The sequence below is a fragment of the Eschrichtius robustus genome, chromosome 4 (genome assembly GCF_028021215.1).
Source record: "Eschrichtius robustus isolate mEscRob2 chromosome 4, mEscRob2.pri, whole genome shotgun sequence".
Classification (NCBI taxonomy): Eukaryota; Metazoa; Chordata; class Mammalia; order Artiodactyla; family Eschrichtiidae; genus Eschrichtius; species Eschrichtius robustus.
In genome coordinates this window covers 116,588,168-116,610,519 of record NC_090827.1, presented here as the reverse complement: position 1 = coordinate 116,610,519, position 22,352 = coordinate 116,588,168, and the positions used below count along the sequence as shown (strand labels likewise).

General features: G+C 40.9%; 1 protein-coding gene across 1 annotated transcript; it reads left to right on the top strand.

The window, feature by feature from the left end:
• Positions 1–287: 287 nt before the first annotated feature.
• Positions 288–22,146, top strand: BDH2 (3-hydroxybutyrate dehydrogenase 2). Its single transcript, XM_068542293.1, has 10 exons — positions 288–355; positions 3,927–4,018; positions 4,845–4,923; positions 6,475–6,571; positions 8,276–8,384; positions 13,588–13,648; positions 14,859–14,972; positions 18,916–18,974; positions 19,568–19,660; positions 21,916–22,146. The coding sequence occupies exons 2-10, from the start codon at positions 3,947–3,949 to the stop codon at positions 21,967–21,969; spliced, it is 738 nt and encodes a 245-aa protein (XP_068398394.1). The 5' UTR covers positions 288–355; positions 3,927–3,946; the 3' UTR covers positions 21,970–22,146.
• The last annotated feature ends 206 nt before the right edge of the window (positions 22,147–22,352 follow it).

Below are 22,352 nucleotides of genomic sequence, written 5' to 3'. Positions count from 1 at the left end.
TGCAATTCCTGGCTCATTCAATCTTTGAGTGCTCCCAGAGCAGCACATAGTAGGTTCTAATAAAAGAGAAGGACTTAGGTTAAATTAGTGAAGGAAATGATTTCAACATTCTAAGTAAGATGCTTTTCTGCTTTTCACCTTCTACGTAATTGGAGTTAACAGTTCTACCTGAGCTCCACTAGATGGCAGCACATTACATATAAAGTATGTGAATGTGCGAATCATTTTCTAAAAACGAGGAACCTGAACTACAAATCCCAACATGCATTAGGCACATGACCTGTTTTTGCACAAAGGTCTTAAGTTTGTTGCCCGCGCAGTGATCTGGAGGACGCCATCAACTTGCTGCTCTGAAGTAAGATTTCCCAATATATTTTAAATAGATTTATTTATTTATTTATTTTTGGCTGCGTTGGGTCTTCGTTGCTGCCCGCGGGCTTTCTCTAGTTGCGGCGAGCGGGGGCTGCTCTTCGTTGCGGTGCGCGGGCTTCTCATTGCGGTGGCCTATCGTTGCGGAGCACGGGCTCTAGGCACGCGGGCTTCAATAGTTGTGGTGCGTGGGCTCAGTAGTTGTGGCTCGTGGGCTCTAGAGCGCAGGCTCAGTAGTTGTGGCGCACGGACTTAGTTGCTCCGCGGCATGTGTAATCTTCCCCGACTAGGGCTCGAACCTGTGTCCCCTGCATTGGCAGGCGGATTCTTAACCACTGCGCCACCAGGGAAGCACTCCCAATATATTTTAAATGAAACTTTGGCCGGGGAAAAGGAGAGGTTTTCTTTTCAGATGTTAGTTTTGCACATTACCTTTTTTCAGGATTAAACTTAGCAGTTAGTTCAGGATAAGGATGGGTTTTTAACAAGTTTGAAACTCCCGTAGGTTTTTCAAAGTAGCCAAAGGAGAGGATTTTACAGTGGCAAAGTGGACATTGTTTTCCTGGCTCATGAAGAAAGAGTTCCTGAAAATGCTCTGTGTCTCTGCTAATCAAAAATTAACACTTTGAGGGAATTCCCTGGTGGTCCAGTGGTTAGGACTTGGTGCTTTCACTGCTGGGGCCCGGGTTCAATCCCTGGTGGGGGAAATAAGAGCACATAAGGCCTACGGCACGGCAAAAAAAAAACCTTAACACTTTGATTCCAATGTTTAGAGTAAGAAATCCATCATGTCTGGTTTTCACGTTGGATTTATTGAAAGTTGCCTCATTTCACCATTTCAGCCCATGTTTGCACTCATTTTTCCAAACAAATCCGTTTTAATATAATAGTGCAGTTATATCTAGTAGTAAGGCTTTTGTTCGAAAATCTGGTCCCAGAAAATAGGGCGGACAGCTCGGGGGAGGTTTTCATAGTGAGCAAAACGGCTGCCCTGTGCTTCAGCAGTTGTTTAGTAAGTGCTTCTCTGGGTGTCAAAGCCTCCTAGGGAAACATTTGCAATGTGCCTTCACAGTGCCATGGGCCAAAAGTCACTAATGGCAGTAGTGTAAAATAGCAGCTTTTTAATACATCATGCTCAAGAATGGGGGAGGGTAAAGATTATTGGAGTTTTGACTCTTAACCATGTTTTAAGTAAAAACGTATCATTCATGGAAAGAGAAGAAAAAAAAAAAGAAGAAGAAAAAAGCTGAAAATTCATTGCATCAGAGTAGGTCAGGCATTGTAAAAGCCCAGCTCTCCGTCAATCAGAGACCATCAGTGAAGTCGTAAGCTAGTCCCTGGAGTAAGCTCTTATAAAAACGCGCTGTTAGTCTGGCCCTCCGAGAAGCTGACTCCGAGAGTTAAACACGCACGGGATTTATTAGGGGAAATGCTGGTGCGAGAGAAAATGAGTAGGGAACTAGGTAAGGCTGGGAGAGCCAGCATACCACGACGGAAGTCTGCCCGCAAGGGAGGGAGCGAGGGACACTGGGATGGGCGGTGTGGGCGCATCCTTCACGGCGCGGGAGGGTCCGCAAGGCCGGCGGGAGAAGCTCGATGTGTCCCAGAAATGGGCCTGCCTTAGCGTTCGTGCCGCACTCAGCACCGGCTGGGAAAGGCCAGGGGGAGGTGGCCTCTGCACAAACTCACCGATGAGTTTCAGAGCACAGCGCCGGCCTCGTGGTCAGTTAGCGGGCACCTGTTCCGCAGGCCCCTGGCGCCGCGTGGGGATTTAGAACCACAAGGTCTTCTCTTGGACCCTCAATCAGGAGGCCTGGGTTTGAATTCATAGCCGTGAAACACTGGGCAAGCCACGTAATCTCTTTGAAGTCTGTGCACTGGTGACCAGGCCCTATGTCAACTCTTAAAACACTTCCCTCACCCACCCCTGCTCTCCGTCCCTGCTGTTTCTCCACTGTCTCTGCACCACTGCCGCCACCTCCGAAGGAAACCCCCTGCTCTCGCCTGCTCACACCGTCCCCAGGTCTGTTCTCCACTGTGAGCTTTCTAGAATACACATCTGATCATGTCATGCTCTTAAAAACCTCATTGCCCATTGCCCATTGCCTACAGGAGTAACTAGCCCTCAGAAAGGAGAGCTTGCACAAAGGGTGCAGCCTTGAAATCGGGTGAGTGCACATTGGGTACAGCAGAAAGCAAAGTCTGGCTGAAGAGAACAGAGATAAGTTCAAAAAGAAATGACTGGATCATGTGAGCCCTCCAGGCAAGACTAGCTAGCTACCTGTACTCTTTATCAGGCAGGTAATTGAGCAGACTGATTGTGGACGTTATTTTGTGCATGTGCTATTTCAGTTAGTTCACTCAACATCCACCCAACTCACGCGCTCACCCCCACCTTTTTACTTTGTAAAGCCTGGAAAACAAACTCAGATTCTTAGCCTCCCCTGCTAGAGCTGGCCAATAAAACACAGGCTGGAACTTCTGAGGAAGGCTTACTCCTTGAATAGAAAGGTGAGGCCTCTGAAAGACTTTTGGCTTTTGCTCCTTTCCTTCTTTCTGCCTGGAATGCAGATACGATGTCTTGGGAGAAAGCAGCCATTTTGTGGTTGGTGTGTGGTCAGAGGCACACACTAAGAACAGCAGGGTAAGAGAAGGGACTTGGTTCCTTGCAGACAGCCTCATTTAACCATCATTTGACTCTTCACTACCCCCAACCTCATCACTAGCCATTCCTCTAACCCTGAGATCTACAATCCAAGCACTGACCAAATATCTTCTGCACATCATATTTCCCCTATGTCAGAATTTCTCAGTCCTCCTTTTAAAAATTACTGATTGCGTCTGTTAAAGTGTTACTGCTGAATGCTTAAACTTTAAAACAGGATCAGCAGCGTTGTGGGGTAGAATGTTCACATAGCAAAAGAGTCAGGAGACCTGAGTTTGGTTCTGGCTCTGCCTTTGACCAGTTCTATGACCTTGAGCAGGTCAAATCAGTTCCCTCATCTGTGAAATGGGGGTATTGGACATGATCTGATTTTCCAACTCTTTTTTTTCAATGACTCTCTGAGGCCAACTGTGAAATCTTCCCAAGGGACATGGAAAAAACACAGATGATTAATAGTGCAGACCCCAAGAAAAGTTTACAAGAGAGGAAACAAGAAACAGCCCCAAGTAGTAAGGACCCATCCAGTGCCATAGCAGTGTGTGCAGGGAGGGCCAGCGGGGAGGGTGGGTGGTAGTGAGGGGATGCTGCTGTATCAGCACCAGAGGCTGACTTCTCCGGGTACTGAAAAAACCTGAACATGGGTCAAAGTCCGATGTCTGTCTGTCACCAGTTATCACTTCAGTGGTTTTTGCTAAATGTTTTTCATATGCAAAGCTAGGTATTTAGAGTAATCATTCTTGGAGAATGATGGGAATATTCTCAAGTGGTAGGAGTATTTGTACAGAGGTGCTGTCCTCAGGTTCTTAAAGGAGTGCATTGAACCGTTCCTTCTAGACAATACTGCACAAGGCCATGTGCTACAGTGTAAGCCACTAAATACACATGTCTATAGATTAAACCACAGGTTCCATTATGGGTCGACTTGACGGGAAGGTCATCGTCCTGACAGCAGCTGCTCAGGGGATTGGCCGGGCAGCTACCTTAGTAAGTTATTATCTTTTGTTGTTTGCTTACTAACTTTTGAGGTATTGAATTATGTGGACGGGTTCCATGGGTATTTAATTCTGCTCTTTTTTTTTTTTTTCTTCTGTTCTGTTTTCTTCTGCTTCTGTTGTCTTAAGTTACAAAAAGAAAAGTGGCTACTCCTAACTCCAGGCAGATAAAGGAATGAATACCTCACATGTGACATCACTGATAACCTTTGACCTGAGAAACTTCTCTCTCTGCCTCAGTTCCTCTGCACCGTAATAAATTTACTGCAGGGACCCTACAGAAGTGCATGGCTTTCTGAAATTATGTCAGTCCAGATATAGAACTCCAGAGTTATGGGACTATCAAGTTACCTTTGCCTTCTAATTTATATCAACTTCTCACACATGAAGCCCCCCACCAGAGCTAATAATGCACTGTTATTAGGAGGAAAAGTGTTGATATAACCCATTTTTCTCTTACTATTTGGAGTTTACTCACCTGCTCAGAAATAGAATGCATGCTATCAAATCAAAAGATAATAGTATTTTGAGAGGTGTTTAATAACAGAATCCTAGGTTTTTTTTAAAAAACGTTTTATTTGGTATTAAAGGGACAAAGTCGGCTGACAAGCACAATGTATGTCATGTTGTTCTAATTAATGATAAAAATAGTAACAATGGGAAGGATGAGGTGAGACTAGATAGTTTGAAATTCCACCCATTTTATAGGGAAAACAACAGTGAAAATAAGATAAAAGAGAAAGGCTAAATGACTTTCAGTTCATGAGAGCAGTTTAACCATGTAAACAAAGGATGTATTTGTGCATTGTGTCTACCAGGCTTTTGCAAGAGAAGGTGCCAAAGTCATAGCCACAGATATCAATGAGTCCAAACTTCAGGAACTGGAAAAGTACCCAGGTAAGCAACTCCGCAGCTTGAATCTGGGATTCAGAGTCTACAAGGGATTATAAAGCATTAGTACTTACATGTTGAAAGAAAATTCCTTAGCTGTTCAGCTCCACTGGCCTTCTTTTTAGAGCCTGATTCTCTGATATCAAATTTGTATTCTGTGAACCTAGAGACAAAAATCTGTACACTTAAATGTAAACAAAGTATTTAAGCTATATACTTAAAATTTTTAATTTATCCAACATGTCGAAGGATTCAGTAGCTAATTACAAAATCATATGTGAACACTTAACAGTTGTTATGTTAACTTTTGATGACAACTGTGACCCCCTCCTCTGAGGGCAGCGCTATCCAAGAGAAACATGATGTGAGCCATATGCATAATTTTAAATTATCTAGTAAAATTTACATTTAAACTTGACATTTAAAATGTTAAAAGAAACAGGTGAAAATTAAGTTTAAGAATATTGGTTTCAATATCATGACCAGAAACCCTAAGAGATTACCCAGATTATTTAGGTGTGTATTACCCCTTACAGCACCACACTGAACCTAACTCCAACACCAGAGGACTTCAGTTTGAGTTACTCTGAAAGAAAGCAGAACAGAGAACTCACCTGGAAGTCGACTATTCCAGCAAAATAGAACAGGTTCCATGATCAAACACAAATCAGTTCACTGACCTAGTTAACTGCATTAGACTTACACTGAATTATAATTCCTATAAGTCAACGTCAAACTGTTGGAATAGAAAAGCACAGAAGAAAAGAAGTCTTTCTGAAACTCAATTTCAGTCTTGTCTTTCTTTGTTTATAACCTTTTCTTTCTGTATCCAAAAGAGAATAATAAACTATATATTATTTTTTTAAAGCATAAAAATAATGACTGCTACTTTCATTAGAGAATGTTCAGGGGTTTTCCGTAGGTAGTGCAGTATGTACCTCTCAGACCCCATGCCGGATCTCTCATGTCTGGCTTTCAAGTATTTCATCCCCTCTTCTGGCCTCTCATTTCTTCTACTTGTAATTTTGTCCAGAAGTAAGTGATGGTACCCTTGGCCAACAGAGTCATTTCTAAAAAATAGTAGAATTAACATGAAGGTAAAGTGCGCAAGTAGAAACAATCCCTTATCCACCGCCCCTGCCCTTCCCCTTCACACAGACAGAATTCAGCACTACTGTAGCACTGACTCACCCTCCGGGGGAAAGAATGGGCTAAAATGAGCCAACTCTCAGCTATTACTGCTGGCTTACTGAGAAGCATCTGCTGTAGATCATTCATACTTCACTGTGAAGTCTTTACTCAGAAAAGGCCTGTATCATTCGTTTCAGAGAATAGAGAGAGGGAGAAAGAGACGTGTTATTGGGTGGTCAAAGTGGGGAGGACTTCAAGATTTTTACTGAGAGTCTTCAGATTGTGAAGACCCTACGAATGGTCAGCAATCCTACAAAGCCCAACTGGACAGATATTGCCTTCTTCACACTTCGAAACAGCTAAATCTTCAAGGCTAACCATTCTTTATGAGTATAGGCTAATAGTGTCCTTTGTTTTTTTTTTCAGGTATTCAGACTCGGGTCCTTGATGTCACAAAGAAGAAACAAATTGATCGGTTCGCCAATGACATTGAGAGACTTGATGTTCTCTTTAATGTTGCTGGGTAATTCATAACTTTTTAATTTCACTCTCCTTACAGAAAGCTTTCTGCAACTTTCACTAAAAGAATTTTGACAATATGGCAAAATTATTCACTGTGAACCATAACATATTCCTTGGGGAATATGGCTAGCTTTTGGACAGAATTTTTATTACAAGGAAGACAGCCATAGACATTGACATGGGCTTGGGGCCTAAAGGCAGTTAAGGTCACGCAAGGCAACCAGTACTAACGCTATTGCTCTACCAGGGCTGGTAACAGGCTCATGCCAATGGACTTGTTGCTCTACCAATGGACTTGTTGCTCTACCAGGACTTATAAAATAAGAAGAAGAACTGTTTTCCAGTAGAGTGCCTTTAAAATGAAGTATATATACCAGAAGCCAAGTACTCAGTTTATTGAAATGACGATGTTGCCAATTTTTTGGCATATTCTAGTAAGTCCTTTATACCTCCCAAGCTCGGTGTTTCTTACTGGGACAATGAATCCCAGCAAAAGAAGGTTCACGTTGTACCTTTATACACGGCACAAAGAGAATGGTTTAATTAAACTTATTAGGGTGGTACCAAGCTTGCTGAACCATGCATGAATGATGAAAAGCTGGACCTGGAGCAGCTACATGTAGATACAGCGAGTGCTGGTACCCACTGTCCCTTCTCAGGCATGACAGTAGATGTGAGGAACCAGGAACTCAGTAGATACCTCCGATATCCCACTTTTCTTGTGTAGTGTTACATTTGTACTGCTGCATTGGTAGAAAAATTCTAGAGCCTTCTAATATATTTCTGTGGTTCTTCCCAATCATGATTCAGAGTAAAAAAAAAAAAAAATCTCAGTTTATCCATAGTTTATCATATGTTACAATGTATGGAAATTAAAGTAACAATTGTGATGATCTAGTTTATAAATAACCTGCTCATTCCTCATATGAGAATATACCCAGAGCCATGAAAAAAACACTAGCAACATTAGTTTTTGAGCATCTGTTAAATTTTCAGCAGTGTAAGGGATACAGAAATAGAGCATGTGGTTCTTTCTGTCATTCAGTTGAACTAGAAATACAGTGGTGCATAGGGATCACAGCCGACAATATGTTATAATTAATTACATAATTTTGGCCTAGGGGACAGTGCAATCAGTTAGGACTCCAGTGTTTAGAAAGCTTCCTTGAGGAAGTGTGACTTCAAAAAGAGGGAAGGTTATTTTAAAGGTTTTGTCCTGTTCTACGTTGTTTACTCCGTATGTTAGAACTGTACAGTAGGGGTATTACTTTGCTACCCTGAGATGTTGAGACACTTGTTTTCCTTGCAGTTTTGATTTCCCTTGAGAATGTTAAATCTGTGCCACCTGAGGGCACTCTTGCTCTTGAAATAGGAGTTAAGACAAGCGCCCTGTTCTCATTTGTTTGTTTTTAATGGCAGTGATGTTTCCTGCGCAGCAGGTATAGAGTTTCTTATGTTTGGTGGCTTCTAACTCCTGCCTTCTTTTAAAAGAAGGATTTTATCTTCAAATAAATTTTTTTAGCTTATGTTGTTGGGATACTTCCTCACCTAATGTACTCAGTGATGCTATGTTTGAATTGTTAATCTTGCTAAGGGAAAGGACAATGGTCTAAGCCAATAAATGACAATAAAAAGGATAAGGAAATTGAAGTAGAAATTTTTCTAAATGATCATCTTTTTCCCCATTGTTTAATCACACTTGCAGTTTCGTCCATCATGGAACCATCCTGGACTGTGAGGAAAAAGACTGGGACTTCTCAGTGAATCTCAACATCCGCAGCATGTACCTGATGATCAAGGCGTTTCTTCCCAAAGTAAGGTGACCACCACCTCTAGGATAAGTACCACTGGATAAGTAGGTCTCCATACTGGATATCCGGAGAGGATCCCTCCTCTGAAGAGTGATAATAGCTGACATAATGACTAACCTGTATTGAACATTTATATCAAAGCATTTACTAGAAATTAACTCACTTTACTTTCCACTTCATTCATTCAAGGAATATTAAGCACCACGTGCCAGGCTGCTTTCCAGGTGCAGAAGGCACATCAGAGAACTAAACAAAGTCCTTTCTATAAGGGAGGTCCTATTTTGAGGGGCGAGATACGATAATGTGTAATCAAATAAACTCTAACGTGTGTGGTGGTTATAAGTACAGTGAATTTAAAAGAAGCTAGGTTAGGGAATTCCCTGGCAGTCCAGTGGTTAGGACTTAGCACTTTCACTGCGGTGGCCCAGGTTCAATCCCTGGTTGGAAAACTAAGATCTCACAAGCCGCTCAGCATGGCCAAAAAAAAAAAAGAAGCTAGGCTATCAGTGAGGTCTAGCAGGAGGGCCTCATTAATAAGGTGAAATTTTCATAGAGGTCCCGATGAAGTGAGCAAGCTGACCATTCAGGTATCTGGGAAGAGGGTTCCAGGGATTGGAACAGCAAGGGGGCATGTGGGACCAAAGCAGTCCGATGAGGTAGGTACTATCACAGCCACTGTGCAGAAGGATGAAACTGGGAGGTTAGATAACTCGCCCAAGGTCATATAACTAGCAAGTGGTTAGAGCCAGGATTTGAACCCTTGAAGTTGGGCCCCTTCTTGAATGTCAGTATCTAGACCCCCCCATCTCAAGGTGGATGTACCCCATTGCTTTTCTGTACCCCGAGTATTCTCCTTGCACTCCTGCTTTTAGCTGAGCCACAGAGGTACCAGAGAGGTGAGAGACAGCGTGTGCTAAGGAGACAGTATTCCTCCTGAGTCTGCTACCCTTGAATTTGCCAGCCTTCACACAACTCCTGACTGTTTTTCATTTTATTTTACAAACAAGCATTAAGTGCCTTTTGATGGAAAGCACCACACTAGGTTCTCTGGGGGTGGGGGGGTATAAATATGAAAAACATTGACTTCAATTGAGCTTATAAGCCAGTAGTAGCAGACAACACAGGCTTAGACAATGAACGAGGTTGACTTTGTACAGAACCAGCTCAGTTCAAGGTTGTAAGTTGAACCCGAGTGAAATGCAGAAGAGCCATGCTTCTCTTCCATCCCAGCTGGATTAGATGACCAACATACTGAATGCTGCCCAACCCAGGGCAGGAGAAGAGTTTTCTGATGGCAAGGCAGGGCAGATACTTTGCTCTGGACATTCAGCCTCATGTCAAGAAGGATACAGATGAATGCTAAAAGGAAAATTAGAGAAATTGACTTAGTAACTAAAAAAACTAAAATTTTTTTTAATCTACTTGTTTAGCCCCTAGAAGGAATCTTTGGGTTGGCTCATGGAATGTTGAACTAGCAAATTTTTTAAAAATATAAATTGCCTTTTTTTTGCTTATTTGGAGTTCATGAGAATCTGTAGTTTGGAACTTGAATGTATTTTTTGAGAACTAATCCTTAGCATAGGATATGAGGAAAAGCAGAGGCTGTGGTAAAAGAGGAAAGCTCAGGTCAAATGAGTAAGACTGTTACACATATATGAGACTCATTTGTAGTACTGAATGCTTGACAAATATCAGGGAAGGACATAGGTGTGAGATACAGTGGAGCTGAAATTTAAACTTGTTAAGTGTTAACTTTTAAAATATCAAACATTAACTTGCAAATTAGTGAGTTTGTCTGTGATTTAAAGCATCTTAACAATAATCCATATGAGCCAATGAAACTCATTTGTAAGAAATCCTAAGAGTTATTAATGACTGGGATGAGGAGTCAATGAGTTGGTGCCACTTGTTAAAGTGACCCTAACCGACCTCACCTGGGATTTTGGAATCTGGCATTGGAAGACCTTAGGAACAGCCTGAGCTCTGCCCCTAAGTTCGCCACAGGACCTGGGAGATGGCACCTGTGCTCTCTCGGTGTCTATTTCTTCTATTTAAAATGAGGGTGATAGATTACACAATCCTTTCCAGCCCTAATTATGTTCATTAACCATGACGCACATATACCAGATAGAACTTTCCAGGGGAAGCCAGGATTTAGAGTCTAGGCAGATTTGAAAGGTCAGATGGTCAAAACATAGGAACACTTGTAGGAAATTTTTGTTCATGGATAAGCATACAGAAAACCATTCCAAGACTGGAAGAGCAGTCAGAAGGCAGAGAACAAATTAAAAATACTGTGAAAAGAGGTCAGTGTAGAATCCAAGGTCCACCAGAAGAGAGGATCCATTACAACAAGGGTTCGGGGAGGTCTTGGATATTTGGGTGTTCTCCTCCTTTGCTATATCTTAGAAGAGTCTCTCGCACATAGAGCTGCTTAGCAAACATTTGCTGGATGAAGAAATGAATCTAGGTTGTCAGTCCAGGTGGAGGTCAGGCATGGAATCACTGAAGACCCAAGAAGCCAAGGTCTGCCAGGTTTAGGAGCTGGGCTCTGGTCAATGGGGGCAGAAGAGCTGCGTCACAGTGGGACTAACTAGATGCAGCTAGAGGGAATCTTCCGAGCTCTTTGTAGCATCCGCCTGAGCTTCTGGGAGATCAATCCTAGACAGCATTACTACATCCAGGCACTCCACTTTATTGTTGTACCTGCCAGAGAGGGCTGTTGCATGCAGAGCCAAGAAGAGCATTCACACCATGACAGCAGGTGCTGAGCTGGTGTTGCGAAGGCAGCACAGAAGGACGCAAGGACTGTGGGCTCTAGAATCAGCGGCTAGACCTGGGCTGAATGGACAGTCCAAGTGTTAGGGGGCAGCACTAGCACCTCCCAGGTGACTGTTTTCTAAAGTTCTGCCTGAGGATTTTATTGCATTTCAGAAGATCGGAGACTGAACTTATTTAATAGCCCATCTTTATATATTAAGTTGGGCTACATGTATTCCATATGTATTAAAAATGGGTTGTATATATTATCAATTATACCTCAGTGAAACTGGGAAAATAAATTAATTAAAATGGGTTATGTTATTTGCTAAACTGGATAAGAAAGAATAATTTTAAGGCTTAGTTTTCAACACTGTTATGTTTTACTAGTTTTCCTGGTCTTTTTTTATGAGGACCCCATTTCATTATGATCCTCTTTATTATATAGACAAACAAGTTGGGTTCAATATCTTCTTTCCCTGCCATCTTCTGGATTTCACTGGGTCACCTCAGCCTCTCCTTTTATCCTTTTAATCCATTCAACATAATACCTTAGAGTTGTTTTAGACTTTCTGCTCTTAGGTACGATTAGTAGCTAAGTATCAAAACAGAAAGTAAGAATACTATAAGGAAAAATAGAATCTTGGCAAACTCATCCCTGGATCATCCAGTTATTCACCTTCTCCATTCCTACACCTCCTTGAAAGCTGCTGGATAAACTCACCCCAGCAGAAGTGATTTTTCTCTTGGACACTTTACACTGCCTACTGAGACTTCTCCCTCTTAGAAGCTCTTTCTTTACTTGATTTTCATGACAGAGCATATCCTGGTTCTCCTTCCTCTGTTCTCCATCTCCCCCAGCAATTATTTCAACTCTTCACCACCTCCTCCTTGTTCTTTATGGTCATCCCCGCAGCCTCTGATTTCAGTAAGTTAGTGCCCACGAGGCAGGAATTCTCTCCAACTCTTGCTTCTTCCCCCGAAACATTGATGGGTGGATACCCATGCCCTTGCATATACTTATATCATCTTGAAAACATACATACATCTTTTAATTAAATATAAGTTCATCCGAAAACATTTTTTAATTCATACCAGCTTTTTTCAGTGATATATTTGTTTAGGTCTGGGGCAGAGCTCAGCAATCTGCACTTTGACCTAGCACCTCAAGAGGTTTTGATTCCCTGAAATGTATTGACTGGCTGCTGTGTACCCTGTCTAGGAGGGCAGAACAGCCACAGACCCTCCTCTTTCACACTTTCCGTGCGGGATTCTGAAGGACGTATTCTTAGGAAACGCTGCCCTAGACGGGGAGCAGCCCTCACTGCATGTAACCATGTACCAAGTCCTGCTCATGTACCTCAGCTGTCTCCGCCTCTGTTACCCACAGACATTTCTGCTCTCTGCTTTCATTACTCCTTTCCTGAATCCCTGCATCGGCTTCCAGTGCTCTCCTCTACAAGATACCAGAGTAATCTGTAATCTTCAAACCTGAACATGCCACTCCCCCTCTGCATTAAACCCCTCATTGTCTCCACCGAATTGCCTTCAGGGTAAAGCCAAAATTCCTAAATTTAGCCCCGCTGGCCTCTGCAGCTTTATTCCTCCCACATTCTGTCTTCCAGCCAGACCCATCCCTTCTTCTCACTTCCGTGGGAAGAAAATACCCTTCTCTTTTATTTTTCTGATTAACGCTCTAGCTTTCAAAACATCAGCCCTCCTCTGAGTGCCCTACAGCCTGGTCCCTTCTTTCCACATCCGCCCCCTCCCCAGTGACAGTCTTTCCTGTTGCTGGATGCAGGTTATATCATATCAGCCACTTCAATCAGACTGGCAGCTCTATAGGCAGGCAGGGACTGAGTCATTTCTCTTTGAATCTCCTGGACCTACCACTATACCTGACCACAGTAGGTATTCAACTATATGTTGAATATGTGATGAATGGAGACAGAGTTTTCCATCAGGAACATACAGTAACATTAACGTTCTTTAGCCTTTCATTCAGCTCAGAGTTCCTTCTTGGTCTTGCTGATGCTTTTGTGCCGCAGGAAGGCAGTAAACCCCTGGGAAATGTTCCTGCCAATGTGTACACAAGCCATCAATTCCCAGCAATGATTGGGTGAGACCATTAAGACTGCTTAACAGGGAATTCCCTGGTGGTCCAGTGGTTGGGACTCTGTGATTTTACTGCCAAAGGCCCGGGTTCAATCCCTGGTCAAGGAACTAAGATCTCACAAGCTGCGTAGCATGACCAGAAAAAGAAAAAATAAAATAAAATCCGTTAAAAAAAAAAAAAAAAAGACTGCTTAACATGCTTAACAGTGCTTAATGTTAATAGCTAATGAGATGGTCCTGCAAACCATAAGTAAATGCACATCTTTTAAAGAGGTAGTATTTTTAGCCTGCAGAATAGCATCTTTTTTTGGTCTTGGTTTTGTTTTGGCAGATGCTTGCTCAGAGATCTGGCAACATTATCAACATGTCCTCTGTGGCATCAAGCATCAAAGGTAGGTGTGTCTTCCTCTGGGCATGATGACACACGTACTCACACACCTTCAAGAGCTAAGGGTTTGGGGAACAAGCATAGCAGAGATCATAAAACCCACACATAACTTCAAAACTGCTTTTTTTAAAATTGCTCTAAAGTTTCTTAAGTACCAGTCCTTTTGCCTTAGATGTGAACCAGTCATAAAGTTAAATACAAGTTGGTTTGCTTTGCTCTCCCTTTTATTCCTTCTAATGGATATGGAAATGAAGATCAAACTGGGAGAAGGAAACATTTATACATTTAATTAATCAAAAAAGATGTATTAAACACCCACTAGATGTCCCTGACCCCAAAGAATTCACAGTCTAAAAGGGGGAGAGAGTCAGGCAAATGCACGTCTTCTACAGTGTGATAGGATTATAACAGAGCTTTGTACAAAGTGCTGGTACAATAGCAGGGACATAACTCTGCCTGTGGATTGGGGGAGTGCTTCACAAAGACATGTGATCCAGCCCTAAATGAGAAGTCAAGTTGAAGGGCCAGATTGCAGTGCAAAAGTGGAGATGATGGACAATGGCACAGTCTGGCACAGATGGATTTCGAGTTGAAAATGAAGTAGTAACTGCTGAGATAACATTCCTTCTCTTAGCAAGGATGGACACAGTAAGCCTGCACAGGAGAGGAATGCAAAGAAATGCCTAAGCCTCTGGGTTTGTTTGGGTTGTGTTTTGTTTTGCTTTGCTTTACCCTAAATTTCTTTTTTCTACCAACTGATGATGAAAAACTAAAGCCACTGCTGTCACTTAGGTGCAGCATCTCAACACCGAAGTCTCAACTGAATTGTGCCAATAATGATATTATTTTCCCAGATTCAGAAACTAGCTCTATTAAAGGAGAAAATCTGATATCGATTTTTAGAAAGGGTGCAGGGGCTTCCCTGGTGGTCCAATGGTTAAGACTTCACCTTCCAATGCAGGGGGTGCAGGTTCGATCTTCGATCCCTGGTCGGGGAGCTCAGATCCCACATGCCTCGAGGCCAAACAACCAAAACACAAAACAGAAGCAATATTGTAACAAATTCAATAAAGACTCTTTAAAATGGTCCCCATCAAAAAAAAAAAAATCTTAAAAATGGTGGAGTGTGAGGAAGCATGACAATGGTCTCCTGCTTCCTAAAGTTGACTGTGTTTTTTTATTCCTTCAATGGTTGAACTTCCCTTCATTCTCAGGAGTTGTGAACAGGTGTGTGTACAGCACAACCAAGGCGGCTGTGATTGGTCTCACAAAGTCTGTTGCTGCAGACTTCATCCAGCAGGGTATCCGGTGCAACTGTGTGTGTCCAGGTGAGTTGGGCACTGTGAGACTATGAACTTGTCCTTTCTGACCTCCCGGCTGCCACTGTGAAAAGTATCTATGTAAGCTTGTTTACCACATGTTGTATTGTCATTGGGAAAAGCTCCAAAGAAAAAAGAGTCCAGGCTTATTAAGATAACAGTCCAACGGTAAGTTGGGAAAAAGATCCTAAGTCATTAGGAATAACCCACAGATGTGTTAAAAGACAAAATTCAACCAAGTAAATTTGAAGATCTAATTGGCTTTATTCAACGACTCATGAATCAAGTGGCATCCCATCTAGCAGCTAGAAGGATGTTCCAGGGAGTCATATACAAAAATGGAAGGTTTTCATAGAAAGAAGGGTGGGGCAAGGAGGTCATTGGCAAAAGAAAAGAAAAGGTTATTCTGGGCTGGGACTTCTTTTTTAAGGGGGAGGGGATGGCACAGGTTTTATACTACAGGTTGCCTCTTCTTCCTCTAGGGGGATAGAGAGGGGCCACAGGGGCCCAATTACCTCATTGGTGCTGACCAGAAAATTCCAGACTGGTTGATTAAGATTACATTTCTGGTAAAGGTTGAAACTGCAATTAGGTTAGGCATTAAATGTAGGTTTGGTATCATGAGCTTTAGCACAAGTGATGCCATTTTGATTTAACAGATGCAAAAGGTTTAAATGCTACTTGTGTGGATGGGGACAATTCCAAACCCTGTGGTTGAGAGACATAACTGGCCAGGGCTTGGTGTTTTGGAAGCAAGCCCAGGATGGCCTCGTCAGGGGAAAGTTGAAACGTAGACCATGCTCACAGGACGGCAGGAAGAAAGAGGAGCCTCCCAGACACAGGGAGACACTGAGTCATGTCCATCACCTGGGGCGGCCCATAAACAAAAAGGAGGGATTAATACCTTCCTTTATGCTGTAAACAGGGGGGTCAGCAAACTGTGACCTGCAGGCCAGATCCGGCCTCCCACCTGTTTTGTAAACACAGTTTTATTGGAGTACATCCACACCCAGTTTGCTTTTATATTGGTTAAGTTTGCTTTCATGCTAGTCAGAGTTGAGTAGTTATAACAGACCAAATGGTTCTCAAAGCTAAAAATATTTCCTGTCTGGCTTTTGACCAAAAAGTATGCTGGCCCCTCATATAAAGGAAAGGAGAAAAGCAGAACTTATTGTGAGTAGAAAGGACATTTATGTTCACACTATACTGTAGTCTATTAAGTGTGCAATAGCATTGTGTCTAAAAAAACAATGTACATACCTTAATTCAAAAATATTTTATTGCTAAAAAATGCTGACCATCATCTGAGCCTTCAGGGAGTCATAATCCTTTCGCAGAAGTCACATCAGAGATCACTGATCACAGATCCCCATAACAAATATAATAGTAATGAAAAAGTTTGAAATATTGCGAGAATTACCAAATGTGGCACAGAGACATGAAGTGAGCAAATAAATGCTGCTGGAAAAATGGTGCCGATAGACTTGCTCGAAGAAGCATTGCACAGCCCTGAAATCTGTAAAACAAATGTGAAGCTCAGCAAGGTAAAGTAGAGTAAAATGAGGTCTGCCTAAGAAGAATGATCAACTTCCTCTCTGAAAAGAAATTCAATACTGCATGTCCAGCATCAAGGTTTCTCTTAGTAGTTCGCAACCGGTATTGTGGGTTTGGGGAGGAGAAGCAATTCACAGTTACCTGTGGGACCTTTCAAAACCTGAGGGGCATGCCGGCATTTGGAGAAGGAGTTGATGGGGAACACTGTGTGTAGTTTGGAAAGCGCCACTGGAAATTCTGATGTAATTCATCATGGTCTCCCCTCAGGTTGAAAACCACTGACTTATTAAAGGGGGACACTACTAAATAACCTTCAAGGGACAGAATTTCCATGACTGAGGTGTTCTGTTTAATTTTTCTTGGACTAGAAAGGTAAACATAGGTAACACCAAGAAAGAGGAGGTTACAGGAGAGAGAGTTTCACTGGGTTTTAACATACACATTGGTGATACTTGAGTCTAGCTATTCTTGGTGCCATTTTCCCAGTGGAATAAATGGCAAAATGATTTGGAACATGTGGTTGTTTTGCAGCTGGACTTTTCAGAAGATTGGAAAATATATTCTCCCACTCTCTGGAACAAGGAACTAGCTGTGACTCACTGAGCCAGTCACAGAAGAAAATGACAAGGAATGAGTGTGTCTGGGATGGTGCTGATAGTATAGTCACAACACTTCAACACCAGACTGGTGTGGACAGTGGCATGGTGTGTCAGTCTGTGCCAGGGACACAGCAGAGTCAGGTGACAGTGGAATTAAGTGCGAGGCATAGGCTTGCTACACAGTTTTCATGTAATAGTCATTAATACCGGCCATATGTAAGATGCGGTGAGCATTTGCCTCAGCGGGAGGAAGCTGTTAAAGATTTAAGGATTTTGAGGAGGGCGTTAAGTGAATGCTTAAGGTGCCTTGAACGCACTGTTGGTAGTATTGTGGACTTTAAGGAGGCTATTGATGAGGCAAGGGAGGAAAATATCACCAGAAATTGGATACAAAGAGATTTTTGCTTGGTGGTTTAAGAAATTTCATCAACACTATTGCCTGCAGTAACTGTGGAGGGTAGAAAACATTCCTGATGAACCAGGTGATGTAGTCAAGGCAACTCCCACCCGGCCTGTTGAAAGTGCCACCTACTTACAGTGAAATGTGAGAGCACAGAGACAAGCTAAGGAAAGGGCTGTTAAACAAAAAGGAGCCAGGATTTGCAGATTTCAAAGATTCCCAGTCTCTCCAGAGAAATGGCAAATGATAATAAAATTAAGAAATGGTTTCCGAGGCGGGGAGGATAATAAATTGGAAGATTGGGACTGACATATACACACTACTATAAATAAAATAGATAACTAATAAGGACCTACTGTATAGCACAGGGAACTCTACTCAATACTCTGTAATGGCCTATATGGGAAAAGAATCTTAAAAAGAGTAGATATATGTATATGTGTAAAGACTTACTTTGCTGTACGCCTGAAACTAACACAACATTGTAAATCAACTATACCCCAATAAAAAATTTAAAAAAAAAAAAAAAGAAATGATTTCCAAGCAAACATCAAATCTATGGCACGCCCAGGAGCATGGTCTAAGGATGGAGCTGAGAGTATGACTGTGAAATCACTTGCTATGACCTTAGGTCTCTGGGAGTACGGTCAGCAGAAGAAAGCCCTCGGAAGAGAATTTGCAGATCACAGAAGTTAACAGAAATGTATGGGAAATTGCTCTGTAAGGAATGTGAACTAAGTGGGATTTAAAAATTTTTAGTGTCATTATTATTTTTCTTGTTTTTAAGTAAAATAAAGTTATATTTTTTTGATGAGAAATATGAAACAATGGTTAAAACAGGAATTTAAAACCAATGAAAAGAGTCAAGATAATGAGGAAAATTAAGAGCCACCTACGTTATCGAGGACTATGATGGGCGTGGAGTTGTCCCTGAGAATCCCCCCAGAGTGAACCTGACAGCAGAGAATGTTTTTGAGATCATTAGGTAGTCTGGGTCCTTATACTGATATAGTGCTTGTATGATGTTATCTATAATACATCTCAGGGTTGTTGCAAGGATTAACTGAGATAATACCTATAACAGTGCTTAAGATCCATAAAGTATCATGTCAATGTGATGTGACTAAAGTATGTCCTGGGAATGCTGGGTGTCATTTTTTGCCTAATATACTTCACAAAGAAGTATAGTCTGTGTTTTTGAAAATCATAGAAATTTATTAAAGAATTTATGAGCCTATTAAATAAAAAGCAGGCAGGTAGAGGTGAAATTGTCACTCCAAGTCATGGAGAAGGCTTTCACTGATCGTTGTATCATATGGAAAGGAAGTTTAAAATTTAATCATCAATTTCTTTTTCAGTCTAAGTAAGTAACCAAGCTGAATGCCCTCCTTTGATTTAGGAACGGTTGATACCCCATCTCTGCAGGAAAGAATACAAGCCAGACCAAATCCTGAAGAGGTATATCTGCTATTTTAAATGTGTTTAAATCCTCTGGTTAAAAAAAAAAAAAATGCCCCTTCCTTACCTAGAGTAGACAAATCCATAGAGACAGAAAGTAGAAGGGTGGTTGCCAGGGGCTGGGGGAGAGGGAGTGGGGAGTTATTGTTTAATGGGTATAGAGTTTCAGTTTTTCGAGATGAAAAGAATTGTGGAGATTTGTTGCACAATAATATGAATGGACCTAACACTGCTGAACTGTACACTTCAAATTGGTTAAGATGGTAAATTTTATATTATGTGCATTTTACCACATTTTCAAAAAATATGAAAATGCCCTCTTCTTTAATAATATCTTTCTGGTCTGTCACAGTCTCTGTAGGTTTTAGTATAAAACAAATAGTTTGAGTAGATTGGGCGTCACCATAGTCCTGTTTGGTCCACAATTAATGATATTAATGATATTCTCCTGTATCTTGTATCATGTATAATTAATCAAGGCAACAAGCCAGTGGTACCTTTGTAGATTCCTCTTGCCTTTGACCTTCTGAAGGTGTTGCAGGTGAGTTACTTCAGCTCACATCACTGATGTCCGGTATGGTTTCCGGATACAGGCACTGAGCGATTTCCTAAAGAGACAGAAAACAGGAAGATTTGCAACTGCAGAAGAAATAGCCCTGCTCTGCGTGTACCTGGCCTCTGATGAAGTAAGCACTGTTCTTCCCAGGGGGTTTGTTATCCTCAATCACATTTGGCCACAATTTGCTCATCAAAATAGTATGATTTAGGGAGTGATGGCATGTAGGTGCTAAGATGCTGCTTTTACAAGATAGGAATGAGTTCTGATTTAATTTGCTCATAGAAAGGCCACTTTGATCTGAGCCACCAACTCTTCCTCATTCAACTTTACATGTCACTGAATCTGATAGCAAATGAAGTGGTGGAGGATTGAAAAAAATTAAATTGCTCAATTTTATAATTACTTTCAAAAATTACAATTTGGGAAACCATTTGTAAATTTGATTTGTAAATCAAACCAGTGAACCTCCAAAATTATGAGAGCTTCAGGTGAAATGGGGAAAGGGTTAACCAGATTTGCGTCCAGGAGACACAGAATTAGCATCTGGTGTTTTCAGTTTTACTGGTGACTTGTTTAGAACAATACCAGTACCTCTTTTTTTTCCCTATGAATTTTTACCTATTTATCATCATGTATGGAAATTCCTAATTCTGTCTCTTTCCACTTTGCACCTATTTAGTAATCAGTTTTTTCCTTAATGGCTACTGTATATTTTTTAATGGCAAACAGCTGTGGAAGCAGAAACTCTTTCATAAGAAATATTTCTTATAAGGTATAAAGCACAAGGACATCCCCTCTGTTTTATGTCTGTGAATAGTACACGACCAGGGAACTAGCTGTAAGAGAGAAGAGAGAAGGAAAGGGGAATAGGCGGGAGTCAGGAGGTGTGTTACTGATCAGTTAGCTCCTCTTCAGTGTAACTTGGTGCACACCAGGTGGTGGTGAATGTGACAGATACAGAGGTTGAAATGTTTTAGTGACAGAGCAGTTACTACTTCTCAGAACTATTAACAACACTTGTTCATAGCTGAGGAAATGACTAGGCAGATTATGAATGACTGAGTACATTAACCTTTCTGATTTCTTTGAATCTGTATCTTCACAAGAGCTCATTTGATTTGCGGGTACTGCTGATAAGCTAAATGGCCCTGGTTTAGCCAGAGCTTAGGTTACCAAATATTTGGGAATGTTCTGGCTTGAAATGTGCAACAAAAGGACCTTTATCCTTTTAGAAAGATCCAGAAGAGTCCATATGTAAAACAGAAAGCTTGCCTTCTTAAAAAAACTTGGAGAAATTGGGGTTGTTTCTTGGTAGAGTGTCCAGTAACCCCCTAGTTTATCTACTTTATATGATCAGTCTTCATATATTGAATTTTATTTTTTTTAATTTTTATTGGACTATAGTTGATTTACAATGTTGTGTTAGTTTCAGGTGTACAGCAAAGTGAATCAGTTATACGTATACATATATCCACTCTTTTTTTAGATTCTTTTCCCATATAGGCCATTACAGAGTATTGAGTAGAGTTCCCTGTGCTATACAATATATATTGAACTTTAAAACACTCTGTACTCCTGTTATGATGTCTTTCCTTCCAGCCTCTTCCATTGTCGCAGGCTTTAGGTGAATTTAAAACTAGGAACACAAATTTGAGTCTATTATCCATGTTTAAGTTAAAACATTTTTAAACCTCTACCACAAGAATCACTTCAGCTTTCTTTGGAAAATGAAAAATTCTATGGGGAAAAAAATCAGTAATTTTTAAACTCCTTTAGTTTTGTACAGATTTGTATGTCTGAAACTAGTATAGAATTTTTTTTTGGTTAATAGATTATAATAATTATTACTCATATAAATTTTAAAAAGACATTTAGTGTGCTTCAGTTCCTGGAATTACCCATGTATATTGATTAACTAAATATACATCTTTTTAAAAAAATTCTGTTTGGTAATTGACATTACCACTTTGTTACTGACACACTTGATTATGTTCAAAGGTTTATCAGTGGCATAAAACTCAGCTAGTTAGAATACTTCTGAGTTTCAAAATGAAAATGTGCTGTTTTAGCCTATACTTTATCCTAATTCGGGGAATGGCTCTATATCACAAAATTTCTTAATTTTCTGATTCTGAGTCCAGACACTCTTAGAATGATGTGACATGTGCTCAAACACCAGCCAGAGGCCAGTCAGATCCAGATCACAAGAACACTCAGCAGTTTTAAATCATCTGAAATTTAATTCAGACTTTCCTAATTTCTAGTTGTTAAAAGTGTGGTTTGCTGGTACTATGAGGATAAACTGTTTAGCTATCTCAGTCAGGAAAACTGAAGAAACACAACCTGGTTAATTGTTCTATCTCCTTGTGTTTATCACTGCAGTCTGCCTATGTAACAGGTAATCCTATTATCATTGATGGAGGCTGGAGCTTGTGATTTCAGGATCTCCTTGCTGGGAAGGCAGACCGTTCCTGTCTACAGTGAACCTGCTTATGAAGAAAACTCACCCATCCTCTCTTTCCTATTAATGGCATATTAATGAAAACAAGACCTTTTTGATGATGTCATTGTTCACAAGAGTCTGATCCTTTAAATATATTCATCTCTTTCTAATCTCTTCTGAAATCATTGTAGATAGGTGAGATAATGAACTCACTGCAAAAAGAACATTTTAAGAATAAATCTCAATTTCTAAGTATATAAAATTAAAATGTGAATATGAAGAAAAAAGGAAGTTTTTTTTTTTTAAGAAAAAAGCTATTCATTTCTATTTTACTTCTGTTTTGCAGTATTCAAATATTTTTGTACGATTCTGCATT

Excerpts from the sequence above, each read along its gene's own strand:
- BDH2 (XM_068542293.1), top strand. The coding sequence starts at position 3,947 with ATGGGTCGACTTGACGGGAAGGTCATCGTCCTGACAGCAGCTGCTCAG. Across the intron at positions 8,385-13,587 it reads TCAAGGCGTTTCTTCCCAAA|ATGCTTGCTCAGAGATCTGG; the intron begins GTAAGGTGACCA and ends TTGTTTTGGCAG. Across the intron at positions 19,661-21,915 it reads TGTACCTGGCCTCTGATGAA|TCTGCCTATGTAACAGGTAA; the intron begins GTAAGCACTGTT and ends TTATCACTGCAG.